The following is a 13757-nucleotide window of genomic DNA, read 5'->3' as shown; positions in this document are numbered from 1 at the left end:
ACTGGTTCTAGTCTGGTTGTAAGCTTAGAAGAGTCTCTGAGGAAATTTCTGGATGGCAGTTGCAGAAGTACTGAGCTTTAAATTGCAAGGCAAGCGTCATCATAGTGTTTGATGGTATTAATGTTGCTTGTGATTTAATCTTGTTATAGGAATCCATCCTGTTGCTAGAACCAACAACTCAACCCTTTTCGTAAGAAGAAAACACTTCATTCAGTCATAATCCACCATTTCCAATAAATCAGCAAATGTAATGCCTGTAAAGCAGGTTTTGTTACCATTTTTCAACTCCATTTCTTGTCAAAATTAGGTACAAATTAAAATTAGTGAAATTTTCACAAAACTGTAAAATGTGATATTAAGTTAGTGATTAACACTGTAGATGCTTAGCTCTTGGTCAGTCTTGACTGGACATACTAATATGATTGTACTGTCTACTTTACAGACATTGTATCTAAGGTTATGTTGTCCAGTGTGTCCCCTCCCCCCTGTAAAAGAGTCTAGGTTATGATTTGAACTAGATTTGTCTGCTATTTCTATTCAGTCAAATAACCACTTAGAAGCTCCCATTTTCACTTTGTGTTGTAATGGGAATGGACATTGTAGAATGTTGGCATGATTTACTGTTTGAAATTACTTCAGTGTCTCATTGTTCTGAGTTCAGATGTCATCAAGGCTAACTTAGCTTTTCCTTGTCTGCAGGTCAATAATTGATGAAATACCAACGGGCAGTGATCAATTCTATAAATATTATATACCTTGTTATCTAGTCAAAAACATGTAACATTGCTTCATTATTGTTGATGTGGTGTGTATGACACATAGTAGTAATGTTACATCTGTCACTGTTGCTGTTGCATACAATAGCTGTATTACATTGGTGTCACTGGTGATGTAACGTGCAGTAGCAATGTTACTTTTTAAAGTAATTGTTCACTGTCAGTTGGAATAGTTCAGTGATTCCATTGCTATTCCAAAGCCAGCTATAAAACATCATAGCTTTATTTTTGAGTCATAAACATCAAATCTTGAGCTCATGTTCAAATAATTTTTGTTCTTATCCTATGTGATCCTTTTTCTAATGATTAGTGTCGTTTCAAAGAGAATATAATTGTATACCATGGATGATTGTCTTTAGATTTGTACTTCATTCCAGTCTGTCAAGAATCGAAATCAAAAGACACACAACAAGATGCATCATTGAACTAAATTCTTCCTGTCAGCTTGAAACATCTAACAATTTTTCCCTCTACTGTTTTTCTTTGATGTGTATATATATGTTTGTGTGTGCGTGTATGTGAACACACACACACATATTATTAACTTTCCGTAATAATAATAATAATAATAATAATAATAATAATAATAATAAGACACAAAACTATTTCATCAAAACCAAATACAACCAACTGTGACATTGCACTCAACTATTATTTTAATATTGCTCTCTGAAAATAATTCTTAGTTGTAATTTTATTTTACGTTAACCTGCTTAGCCTTTCTCTAAGCTTCCAACTTTATTTTCTGTCTTGACTCTCCATAACACCTTAATTTAATTACTCTAATTTTGTAATTAGTTTTACTAAAAAAAGCAACAGTAAAAAAAGATACCCTCCCCTCCTTTAGCCGAACAAATAATATTTGATTATTGATATATTATACCAGTTTAAAGGGTTGTTTAAATTATTTGATTAATGACCCTCATGTGTTAACTGCTTTCCTAGCTCTTATCACATGATATTGCTGTTCATATAGTTTTTCTTTTAAAAAGTAAAAAGAAAATGTTTTCTCTCTCTCTTATAATTTCTAATATTTATTTGATTTGGTTCGTTCTTTTTAGTTTAGTAATTAAAACACATTGTGCCATAGTTAGTGTGTTGGCAGGTGTAAGTGGGGAAGAAGTTTTAGATATAGAACTAGATTCCAATGTTAAATTTAACAAAATGGTTTAATAGAGAGAAAGTGAGAGATTGGTTATTTTATTTTGGCTTATATTTTCATTTACCCAGGTATATTTTCAACTCTCCATTTGAAGTTTCTACTCCATAATTAAACCGTTTTCTCCTTCTTTAACTGAATCCAAGAACTGTTATTTCATTTCCGTTTGGAGTCAATTGAAATAACCCAATATAAACTTTTTTACTGGTTGTACAATATTTGTCAAAATACTGAAGAACTTCTGACAAGGAATTGAGCCTTGTTAACCCATTGTGTCTCTGCTCCAAACTTAGCTATATTGCTCTTCACTGTTAATTGATCAACAAACAGAAAGCACATTTCTATTTAGCACACTTGCATGAAATAAATAAAACATTGGCTAATTTATTAATACATATGACTAATTTATTAATTGACTAATATATTAATACATATGACTAATACTGGAAAAGTCAATATCTCTTGAGTGAGAGTTAGATGTTTCCCACTAATAAATACTTTGGCCATTCACTGAGATAACTATTGAGTTATTAATTAATATTAGAAGTAAATGAAATCTTGTTTTCTCAGAAAACACCTACCTGTCAGTGCTGCTGATGTTGGAAACTAATGATTTGATTGCTGCAAATAAAGTTTCCAACAAGAACGCCTTCAGTGATATTAATAAAAGAAAACTCTTTATTTTTCTGAAAATAATGTGAATCAATTGTTTTTGTTTTCCTTATTTTAATTTTAAAATATCGTTTTGTTTGTTTCTCCCTTTGTCTTTTGTAGGGACAAGTCCAAGCTCTCGCTCCACATCTATCAATAAAGTCACCAGTAACAGGAGCAGCTAAACGAAAGTCGAAATCATTGATTGACAACAGTTCTTCTGCTGTAGCACTACAACAACAACTAGCTCAGGTCCAAGCACAGGTACAACAACATCAGCAGCAGCAGCAGCAGCAACAACAGCAGGCTGCAGTGGCAGCAGCAGCAGCTGCCGTGCAACAAACCCCTCTCATCATGCTGGCTGCACAGCAAGGCTTGAATCCACAACAGATGCAGCAACTGTTGCAACAACAACTCCTGAATCCGAACCAGCTGCAACAAGTTATGCAACAACAGACATTACTCTTGCAGCAACAGGTCAGTTGCATCACTTCCAAAATATGGCTCATCTTCTTTTTTTTATGCAATCACCTTCATTTTACTTTTGTAATCTATTAGACCATTTCCCTAATTGGGAAATGGTAAAATGCCATACCAGGTCCTTCCTTGCGACAGGGTGAAATTCTTTGATTTCCTTCTTTCTAGAATAGAAACATTTAACACAGCTAAAGACATTGTAGTTTAACCAATCAGCTGTTGTCTCTTACAACAACAAAAAGACTGCAAAAGTTTCTGTAGTTGAACCAATCAGATATGCTCTCTTATACAACAAAAGAAATCATTGCTATTTTGATCTTTACACTTTATTACATTTCTCTTCAGTTTTAATCCAGTGAAATTACTATTGTCCAATAGAAGAATCAATAAAGATCCAGGTCTCATGTCAAAAATATTCAGTTATTAAATAACACCAACCATTTAATGATGCTTATATAATGGTGTTGGAGATGCATGAATACCACAGATAGGTGTTTGCTACACTTTTTCAATCTACAATGCTTCATGTCTACAAATGTAACTGTAGGTAACCACTTCCTCAGAGAAATTACTTTAATCTGCTCCCATTGTGTCTTCATTGTTGTTTCCAATCAACCTCTTCACCAAAAAAATATTTCTTTTAGTTAAGTGCATGGCCAGTTTTTGTCTTTGTTCTTGAAAGGTTTTTATTTATTTAGTTGATTTGAAAAATTTTAGGTATTTATGGTAGTTAGGGAAGGGTTTAAATTAGAACTTTGACATACTAAAACAAAATGCTATAACATTCAATTCTTCATATATTGTTCCTACGATCTTCACCATCTCTACACTTGTTACCACTATCACTACTATCACTCTCTTTGTACTATGCCATGGCCATTATTCTGCAAGGCTACCTCATGCTGTTCTACTATTTCTGTGAAGCTGGATCTACAGTGGTTGTGACACTGGACTTCTGAATTAGTAGCTTCTCTACGGAAGATTAATCACTAATCTCTCTCTACTTAAATGTAAAATCAATTATCATAGACTCTCTTTCATTCCATTTAGACTGTTCCATTCAAAGAAAGACTACACAGGCAGCATGGGTGCTGACCTTCTCCAACTTAACCCCCCCCCCCCCCCCATCTTGACTTTTATTTATACTCTTCCAGTTCTTGACTGTTTTGAATGTCCTCTATTTTCCTGTAAAGTTAGACATTCAGCTTTTCTCTCTCTGATATTTATTTCATCTGATTTGCTTCCAAACTCTCCTCAATTCTTATTTTGTCTACTGTTTCATGTAAAATTCCTGTTTGCATGCAAACATGTATTCCAATATATTTGTTTATATTTCTATAAATACACACATTCCGATCATTATTGATTTATTTCTATTTCTTCATATTATAACAAATGTAAACAAACAAGGCAAAAATTGTTTTGTAGATATTTGCTGCATTTTTTTCCCTTTCTATAAACATTTAGTACGTATGAATGTAGTGTGCACACGTACATACACACACATGTACGTGTGTGTGTGTGTAATAAATATATATGTTTATATGTGTGAGTGTATTTGTCTATATTTTTATGTATGTGTTTATACTGTTTCAGTACAAAAGTAGATCTACTTAATTATAATAATTAGATACATTTAATTATGATTATTTAGCCAAACAACACTTCCCCCCAAAAACAATTTTCAACTTTGATATTATCTGCTGTTATTTCTTTTCATTTCCATTTTTTTCCTTTTCACTTCATCTTTTATTCATCTTTTATTCACACAATCTGTTCATCACTTTCTTGCTTTCTGATCTCTCATCCCTGTCTTTGCTCTATCATTCCTTTCTTCCATATCCTCTACATACCAGTAATATATCGCATACTTTCATATCTTTTAAGTTTCTGCTCTTCTTCCCTTGGAGAACCTGTAAATGTTTATTCAACTTGAAATAGCAGTCAAGTTTTCCTCAAGTTACATTATACTGTGTGGAGGTGCAATGGCCTAGTGGTTAGGACAGCGGATTTGTGGTCTTAGGATCGTGGTTTCGATTCCCAGACTGGGCATTGTGAGTCTTTATTGAGCGAAAACACCTAAAGCTCCACGAGGCTGCGGCAGGGGATGGTGGCGAACCCTGCTGTACTCTTTCACCACAACTTTCTCTCACTCTTTCTTCCTGTTTCTGTTGTACCTGTAATTCAAAGGGTCAACCTTGTCACACTGTGTCACGCTGAATATCCCCAAAAACTACATTAAGGGTACACGTGTCTGTGGAGTGCTCAGCCACTTGCACGTTAATTTCACGTGCAGGCTGTTCTGTTGATCGGATCAACTGGAACCCTTGACGTCGTAAGCGACGGAGTGCCAACAACAACAACAACATTATACTGTAACCAAACATGTTGGAATGTGGTATTCGGTTTCTGCCCATAGGAAAAGAAAGGATGGTCAAACCAGATACTACCATGTTTGATGTCTCCTCAAGTTTGTGACTCACCCCTTGTAGCTGTCCCCTTTTATTCATTTATTTTATCTCCTCCTTTTTTCCAATCCTTGTTGCCATTCGATGCAGCCAATTTATGTTGCCACCTGTTCAGCGTTGCAATCATATCTCTCGCAACACACTCCTCTTACATCGCACCATTCAGTTTAACTCCGTTAAAGTTAGAGCATGCTTACAGAGATTGGTTTACAGCATGTGACTGTTGTAAGCCAATCATCTCTTCCGTGTTAAGACTATCCTCTATTAACATTTCATCCTGAGCAGTTGACAATCCTGAATCCATTTGGGTTATTCCAGTTTGATGTTGATCAAATTGTAAATTTAAAATATTTATATTAGAGAAATTAAGATCGTTTTACTTTGTGAATCTGTTTTAATTGATGAATGGTTAATCCAAGAAAGAGACTCAACATGGATGGAAATCTTAATTGAGACAATTACTATTTTTAAATCTCACAACAAGTGATATTCAGTACTTTGGAGTAAAAAGTTGTTTGCCAACATAACATGGCAGTCCTGGTTTGGGATGAATGTTGCTGTAATTTAGCTCCTGTAGACATCGTCTCCAGCTGGCTATGCGACACGATCCGTGTCCTTATATTTTCGAACAAGGGAATCTAGCGCTCCCAAGATTCCCTTGTTCGAAAATATAAGGACACAAATCGTATCATATAGCCAACTGGAGACGATGCCTCCTGGGGCTAAATTACAGCAACATTCATCCTAAACCAGGACTGCCATGTTATGTTGGCAAACAATCTTAATTTAATTCATAAATAACTTAAAATGTTGTCTGTCTTTAATCTTTAATCCTAATTACAATATGCTGGAAGAGAAAAAAAAATTAAAAGAAAATGTGTGTGTAAGTAATGATATATACTTATGTGTGTGTTTATCTACACCTATAAATCAACAAATAGAGATCAATAGAATACGTAACAAGCTAAAGAAAGTACCGGCAGGAAGAGGAGGTTCTGCTAAACTAGTGTCTGAATTATGTAGAGTCTGATGGAGGGTTGTGATAAGCCTCTCAGAACTCTTTCTCTCCATAAAAAGTAACAGGAGGTCTGTATACTAAAGACTTTATTCAACAACTAATCACATAGATCAGCTTCCAGTTTGGATAAAAGAAAGATATCACCCACCCCTCATGATATTCCAAACATTAAAGATTGTGTTATGACAACTTTTAAATTATTTGATTCTGGACAACATTATTGTAATTATGGTGACATTTAGTAAAATATTCCACAGAGAATAAAATGGGTTTATATCATTATCATGATAATTTAACATCCATGTTAGATGGTTTGATAAAATCCAATTGGTCTGAAGACAGTGTTGGAAACTGGTATTCATTTTGATATGGTTTCTACAGCTGGATGTTCTTGCTAATGCCAATCACTTTACAGATTTTGTATTACCATCATTAATTGTGGCAAATGTGTTCCACAGTTTTCAACTCCTCACTTTACATGTCATTACAACTTGAGCTACACTCTTTCTATTGAATGCAACTTGTAAATCTGTGATTGCTTGTTGTAACTGTTTTATTGTAAACAAACTCACCAGACATTATCATTTTACAGTGCCGCCGCACTGGCTCCTGTGCAGGTGGCACGTAAAATACACCATTTTGAGCGTGGCCGTTGCCAGTTCCGCCTGACTGGCCTTTGTGCCAGTGGCACGTAAAAGCACCCACTACACTCTCGGAGTGGTTGGCGTTAGGAAGGGCATCTAGCTGTAGAAACTCTGCCAAATCAGATTGGAGCCTGGTGTAGCCATCTGGTTTCACCAGTCCTCAGTCAAATCGTCCAACCCATGCTAGCATGGAAAGCGGACATTAAACGACGATGATGATATCTTCTTTATAATAGTTATATTGTAAAGGGACTGACAGAACATTCATTTGTAGCAACAGACAATTTTTATGTAGATTCCTCTAAAATGATGATTTCAGGTTGTATAGTAACAAACTGCTTCCAGAATCCTTTGTCATCTGCAGTCATTAATAAGATTAAACCAAAATCTCATTGAGCTTTTGAAATTATCAGAGTGAGAAGAGTTTGGTTGTTCTAAAAACTAGATTCTCAACAACTGTTGATATGTCTTTGAGCAAAACATCTCCATTGAAATATTGGAGTGGAGTTTAGGTGATGGTGCCGTAAATGTCTTTCAAAGCAAAGCTGTAGATGAAGTAGCTGAGTAGATAATCTGTTGAACCCACACTGGCCCTTGATTTTTAGGTTTAGTCCCACTGCCGTTATATTCCTTTATTTCCTGGACAGCAGACAGTATTTTCCAAGCCGTGTTTCTCTTAGTCGTCAAGATGAAGTACCAGATTACACAAAAGAAGTTAGTTGTGAAATGTTACTTTCTTAACCAGGGGTAGGTGTAGTTCTCATCTATTTAATGCCACAGAAGCTATGAGATAATAAACATCGATCCAGTAGCCTCTGGAATTGACGAACTGTTAATTAAATGATTTAAAACACATTCAACTAACATTCTTTGTTATGTTATATGTAGTAGCAGTGATACTACACCTTTCTCAAATCATTAGGAACTATGAAAGTCAAACAAGGGAAGTTCTTTCTTGGGGAGATCATTCAACTTGATACATGATTATTGCAATAAACGGTTTTTTTTAATTCTCAAAAAAGACCCCCTTTCTTCTATTTTCATTTCTAAAACTATTTTATGTCCCTAGTTTTTTTACTTCACTTTTTTCTTCTCCAAAAGTGTTGTATGGGATTTGTATAGTTATTAGTAAGGCAATAATCGTAAAATAAACATAACAAGTTACTGTTATCTTTCTTATGGTGTTTTTATGCATTCTGTACTAACTCTGCCTTCAAACTAGGATTGTTAAAACGAAACAACTAATAAGAATATTTTCAATCTTTTTAGCAACAACAAAAATTACAAGAACAATTACTGCACCAGCTGAATGAACAGCTGCAACTCAACATTCTCCAGCAATCTCAACTCTTGCAACAGCAACAGCAGCAACAACAGCAACCGCAGCAGAATGTGTCAGGTGTACAGTCAGGTCCCCTCCATAGTTCGGTTACACCATCGGAAAAAAGCAAAAATAGCAAACAGATGAAGCAACGAATGCATGAGTTAAGTATACAACAACAACAGTTAATACAACAGATACAGTTCCAACAACGGCAGTTCCTTTTATCCCAGGGAATTGGACTTGTACAGCCATTTGGTGTACCTCAAAGTGAGTAAACTTTATTATTCTTAACATTTTTATAATAAATAATCACAACAATATTATTTTTGCATGTTTTCTTTGACTCATCTTGATGTGTTGTTGTTGTTGTTATTATTATTATTATTATTATTATTATTATTATTGTTATTATTAGTTAGTGAAGGCACATGGCTCAGTGGTTAGAGCGTCAAGCTTATGATTGTGAGGTTGTGAGTTCGAATCCCAGACCGGGCTGCATGTTGTGTTCTTGAGCAAGACACTTTATTTCACGTTGCTCCAGTTCACTCAGCTGTAGAAATGAGTTGCGACATCACTGGTGCCAAGCTGTATTGGTCCTTTTGCCTATCCCTTGGATAACACTGGTGGCGTGGAGACGGGAGGCTGGTATGCATGGGCGACTGCTGGTCTTCCACAAACAACCTTGCCCGACCTGTGCCTTGGAGGGTAACTTTCTAGGTGCAATCCCCATGGTCATTCATGACTAAAGGGGGTCTCCTCCATTATTAATTAGGTTGGTGAATGGTAAAAGTTTTAGAATTGCTAACCAAATGCCTTGCTGTATTATGTTCTCGTATATTCCAAGTTCAAACCTGTTGAAGATGATTTTGCATTTCATCTTTCCAGGATCCATAAATTGAGCTCCTGTCAAGTCCTAGTAACTAAACTCTCTTCTTCCAAATGTCTGACCATTGTTATTAATATTGACATATTTTCAACACATAATAACTATTCTCACTCTTACCTCCTCCATACGCTTGTGCGTGTGTGTGACGGTTGTATAAAGAAGAGCGACACACACAAAGCGACTGGAACTTGAAGAGGAGAAACACCTGGGCAGACATGAAGAAGAATTCTTGGAGGTTGCTCTTAACCTTGTATCTCTTGAAGATGGCAAAAGACTGCTGACTGGTGATTCAGTGCTAGAGGCAACTGTCTAATTGCATAAACAATGCTAAATGAACTTGAAAATTGAGGCTAGTGATGGAGCAATAAAATACATATAATTATTCTTAATTTCATTTCATCTTCCACTCATTCATATAAGTAGCTTGTACCCCCACATACTACATACACATCTACCATACATGCGTGCGCACGCACACGCACACACACACACACACGCATGTTTCCATTTCCTGGCATGTACAAAAAAACCTTTCACACATGCCAATACACATATGTGCAGACATACATGTACATATGTATACACAAACACATATGCAAACATCCCCACACACACACACACACACAGCAACAATGCACTCACACACTTGTGACATTGCTGCTCTCACACCCACCCACACAGTCACACTCATATACACACAAATACATACACACACACACACACACACACACACACAGGAATACCAGTGCACTCACACACTCGTCACTTTTCTTTTCACACACACACACACATCTGTATGCATATACACACACCTACTCACACACTCATACAAACACACACAGCAACACCAATGCACTCACAAACTTGTCACCTTGCCTCTCACTGCCAAATTTAACAATGGCTGCTAACCTGTCCACACCACTCCTTTACATATACATTACTCACACTTACACAAACCCATGTGCACACAGATACTACCACCACCACCACCTCCTCCTCCTGCTCCTGCTGCTGCTGCTGGCCATTTTTGGACTCTCCTGTCTTCAAATTCTCTTTTCTCTATCTCTCTCTCCACTTCTGCTAAGTAACCAAACACATGCCTTTCTTGAACTTTTTCCCCATCTCCAGGTCTTTCCTCTCTTCTTTTTCTGATGAAGAGCCATGCTCAAAGCATTATATACTCACTCTTTTTTTCCATCTTATACATTCCGTGTGTATGTCCTTTTTACTTTTGTTGTTTGTAATTTTTAATTTTTGACTTGCATATATATCATCATCATCATCATCATCATCGTTTAACGTCCGCTTTCCATGCTAGCATGGGTTGGACGATTTGACTGAGGACTGGTGAAACCGGATGGCAACACCAGGCTCCAATCTAAATTTGGCAGAGTTTCTACAGCTGGATGCCCTTCCTAACGCCAACCACTCAGAGAGTATATATATATATATATATATATATAGAAGCCAGTATGCTCCGTTGGATGTGTAATGTCAATGTGAATACTCGTCAGAGTGTAAGTATCTTGAGAGAAAAGCTGAACATTAGAAGCATCAGTTGTGGTGTGCAAGAGAGACGATTGCGCTGGTATGGACATGTGGTGAGAATGGATGAGGATAGCTGCGTGAAAAAGTGCCACACCCTAATAGTTGAGGGAACCCGTGGAAGAGGTAGGCCCAGGAAGACCTGGGCTGAGGTGGTGAGGCAAGACCTTCGTACATTGGGCCTCACCGAGGCGATGACTACTGACCGAGACCTTTGGAAATGTGCTGTGCGTGAGAAGACCCAGCAAGCCAAGTGAGATCGTTGCCAGTGCCCCTGGACTGGTTCTTGTACGGGTAGCACATGAGATGCACCATTTTGAGCGTGGCCATTGCCAGTACCGCCTGACTGGCTCCCGTAGGATTTTCGAGCGAGATCGTTGCCAGTGCCCCTGGACTGGCTTGTGCGGGTGGCACATAAAAGACACCATTTCGAGCGTGGCCGTTTTCGTGCGGGTGACACGTAAAAGCACCCACTACACTCTCTGAGTGGTTGGCGTTAGGAAGGGCATCCAGCTGTAGAAACTCTGCCAAATTAGACTGGAGCCTGGTGTTGCCATCCGGTTTCACCAGTCCTCAGTCAAATCGTCCAACCCATGCTAGCATGGAAAGCGGACGTTAAACGATGATGATGATGATGATGATGATATATATATATATATATATATATTGAGGTATTTTTTGTGAAGCATTGTCAGGTATAACTTTAAAGAATGTCTTCGTGTAAAGCCAGAACAATGCGAGAAGGTACAAATGAAAAGATAACAGAACAAAATTGTGGTTTTATCTTGTATTTCCATATTTTGGGTTGAAGACCCATTCTTCAGGACATTTGGAAAAGCAGTGGTTGGAAAAGGTTTGTTGATTTTACCAACCACTACTTTTCTGAATATCCCTCCACACTCTCTCCTATTCACTGTGCTGTGCTTCCAATCTAATGAGAGAAGGTATTGAACCTGCATGTGTACTTTGTGCCACTCCCACAATCTTCACCATAAGGCAATTTGTGTAAGGCACTGCATTAAGTCTCCTCTCCCCTACACTCTACCCTGAAACACTTGTTATTGACAGCCATCACTCACTCTCTTTTTCCAGTGTTCCCTTTCATTACCTTCTCTTCCTCTCTTCCCCTTCTCACTCTAATCAATCTTCCTCTCTTTACCTGCCCATCATGGCTCTTTTGCCACTGCTCTTTCTTTCCCTCTTCCTCCTCTCTCCCCCATCTCTTTCCCCCCTCTCGTCTCTCTCTATTTCCTTCCCCGTCTTTTCTTCCTCCCACTCCTCTCTTTCAGCCTCATACCCCTCCTCTCTCATCCACATACCCCCCTCTCATCTTCCACCCCCATATCTACCTCTCCCTCTCCCCGCTCTCTGCCTCCATCGTTCCTTTAAACTAAAGAACACATCATAGGATGGTGAATCCCGACTGCTTTTTTGCAGGTTACAAGTCAACCCTACTACTATATTAAGGACTCTCTAAAACACCCTCAGAACTCTGTGACAAAAGGAGTCGAGAGGACCCTTTAGTGTGTCAAGAGGATAACAACTTCTGTAGCAGTGGGGAGCCACAATAGAATGCAACCTGTGCACTGTGCATAAGAGAGACATCCAGCTATAAAAATGAAGCAGAAAATGTAACCATTAAAGGAGATATGCTTCTCTAATCCATTTCAGGAACTGTAAACAAGAACTGACTAATTACAATAGGATGACCTCTCCAACCCATGCTAGGATGGAAAACAGAAGTAAAGTAACAATGAGGAGGAGGAAGAGGACACACACACAATGTAGATCTTGTTATATTCTGTTTTGTTGGTAATATATAGTATAATTAATTATAAGGCTGTAGCAACAAACAGTGACGTCTAGCCAGCGCTGTTGGCAATATGTAATCTGGGACAAGCTGTTGCATGGTTTGGTCAGTGGTAACTACAGTGGTTCATAAATACATATAATTAATATACAGTGATGTATTAGGATTACAGAGAAGACATATTTTGAAAGTAGAGAAGTGGTGGGAAGGGGGTAGATTGTATCGATTCACTTTTATACTAATCCCCTGATGGAATAAAGATGAAATCAGGTCACGGTGAGAATTGAACTTGGGACCAATGAGGCTGTAAAGAATATGAAAAACAAGTCTGTGAAAGAATGTCCCCACATCTTCTCTCTCTGTAACAACTGCATGTGCAAATGTCTTGGAACCTGGTGAGAACTGAGCCTATGAACTCAGTCTATCAACTGAGTGATTATAATGGTGTGTGAGGATGAAAATCCAGGAAGACAGTGATTAGTTAATTAATTAAAATATTAAACCCAACAGTTGCCCCAAGGAAGCAACACACAAGAGTGACACTGTGTTTATATGTGATGGGGCTGGTGAGGGTGGAGGGTATGTAAGTGCATAGTACTGTGGGGGTAAGGTGTTAGATTGTGTCAGAGTATATCAAAGGTGGTGGTGGGTAGAGGTCTATAGGAAGATAAGAGAGGGAGGAGAGATTAAAAGTGAGATGAATAATGGTGGTATAAAGTCTAAATTGTGTTATCATGTCCCTCTTTCTTTCCCTCTACCTCTCTTCTTCTCTCTCTCTCTCTTCCTTCTCTCCTAGTGGTCTGAATTCAGAACCGCTGTTGTGGAATCAACCTGGTGCCACTGTCATCGTCACAGTGACCATATACTTTACCACCATTGACATCATCATCATCACTATCACTATCACCCTCTTCAACATTGTCATCAGCATTATTGCCACCATCACCTTCACCAACTTCATCACCACCATCCTCACCACCACCATCATTGTCATCATGG

The 13757-nt window shown here is 37.7% G+C and overlaps 1 protein-coding gene across 41 annotated transcripts in view; it reads left to right on the top strand.

The window, feature by feature from the left end:
- LOC106881718 (forkhead box protein P4) overlaps positions 1-13757 on the top strand; it is a 543812-nt gene that overhangs the window by 431568 nt on the left and 98487 nt on the right. For all 41 annotated transcript variants that reach the window (XM_089350188.1, XM_089350182.1, XM_089350175.1 and 38 more), the window contains 2 exons: positions 2710-3063; positions 8463-8784. In XM_089350188.1, coding sequence (XP_089206314.1) covers positions 2710-3063; positions 8463-8784 — 676 coding nt within the window. The remainder of the gene's footprint in view (positions 1-2709; positions 3064-8462; positions 8785-13757) is intronic.

Source organism: Octopus bimaculoides, chromosome 4, assembly GCF_046866305.1.
Source record: "Octopus bimaculoides isolate indiv1 chromosome 4, ASM4686630v1, whole genome shotgun sequence".
Classification (NCBI taxonomy): domain Eukaryota; kingdom Metazoa; phylum Mollusca; class Cephalopoda; order Octopoda; family Octopodidae; genus Octopus; species Octopus bimaculoides.
This window is presented reverse-complemented; position numbering and strand designations above follow the sequence as displayed.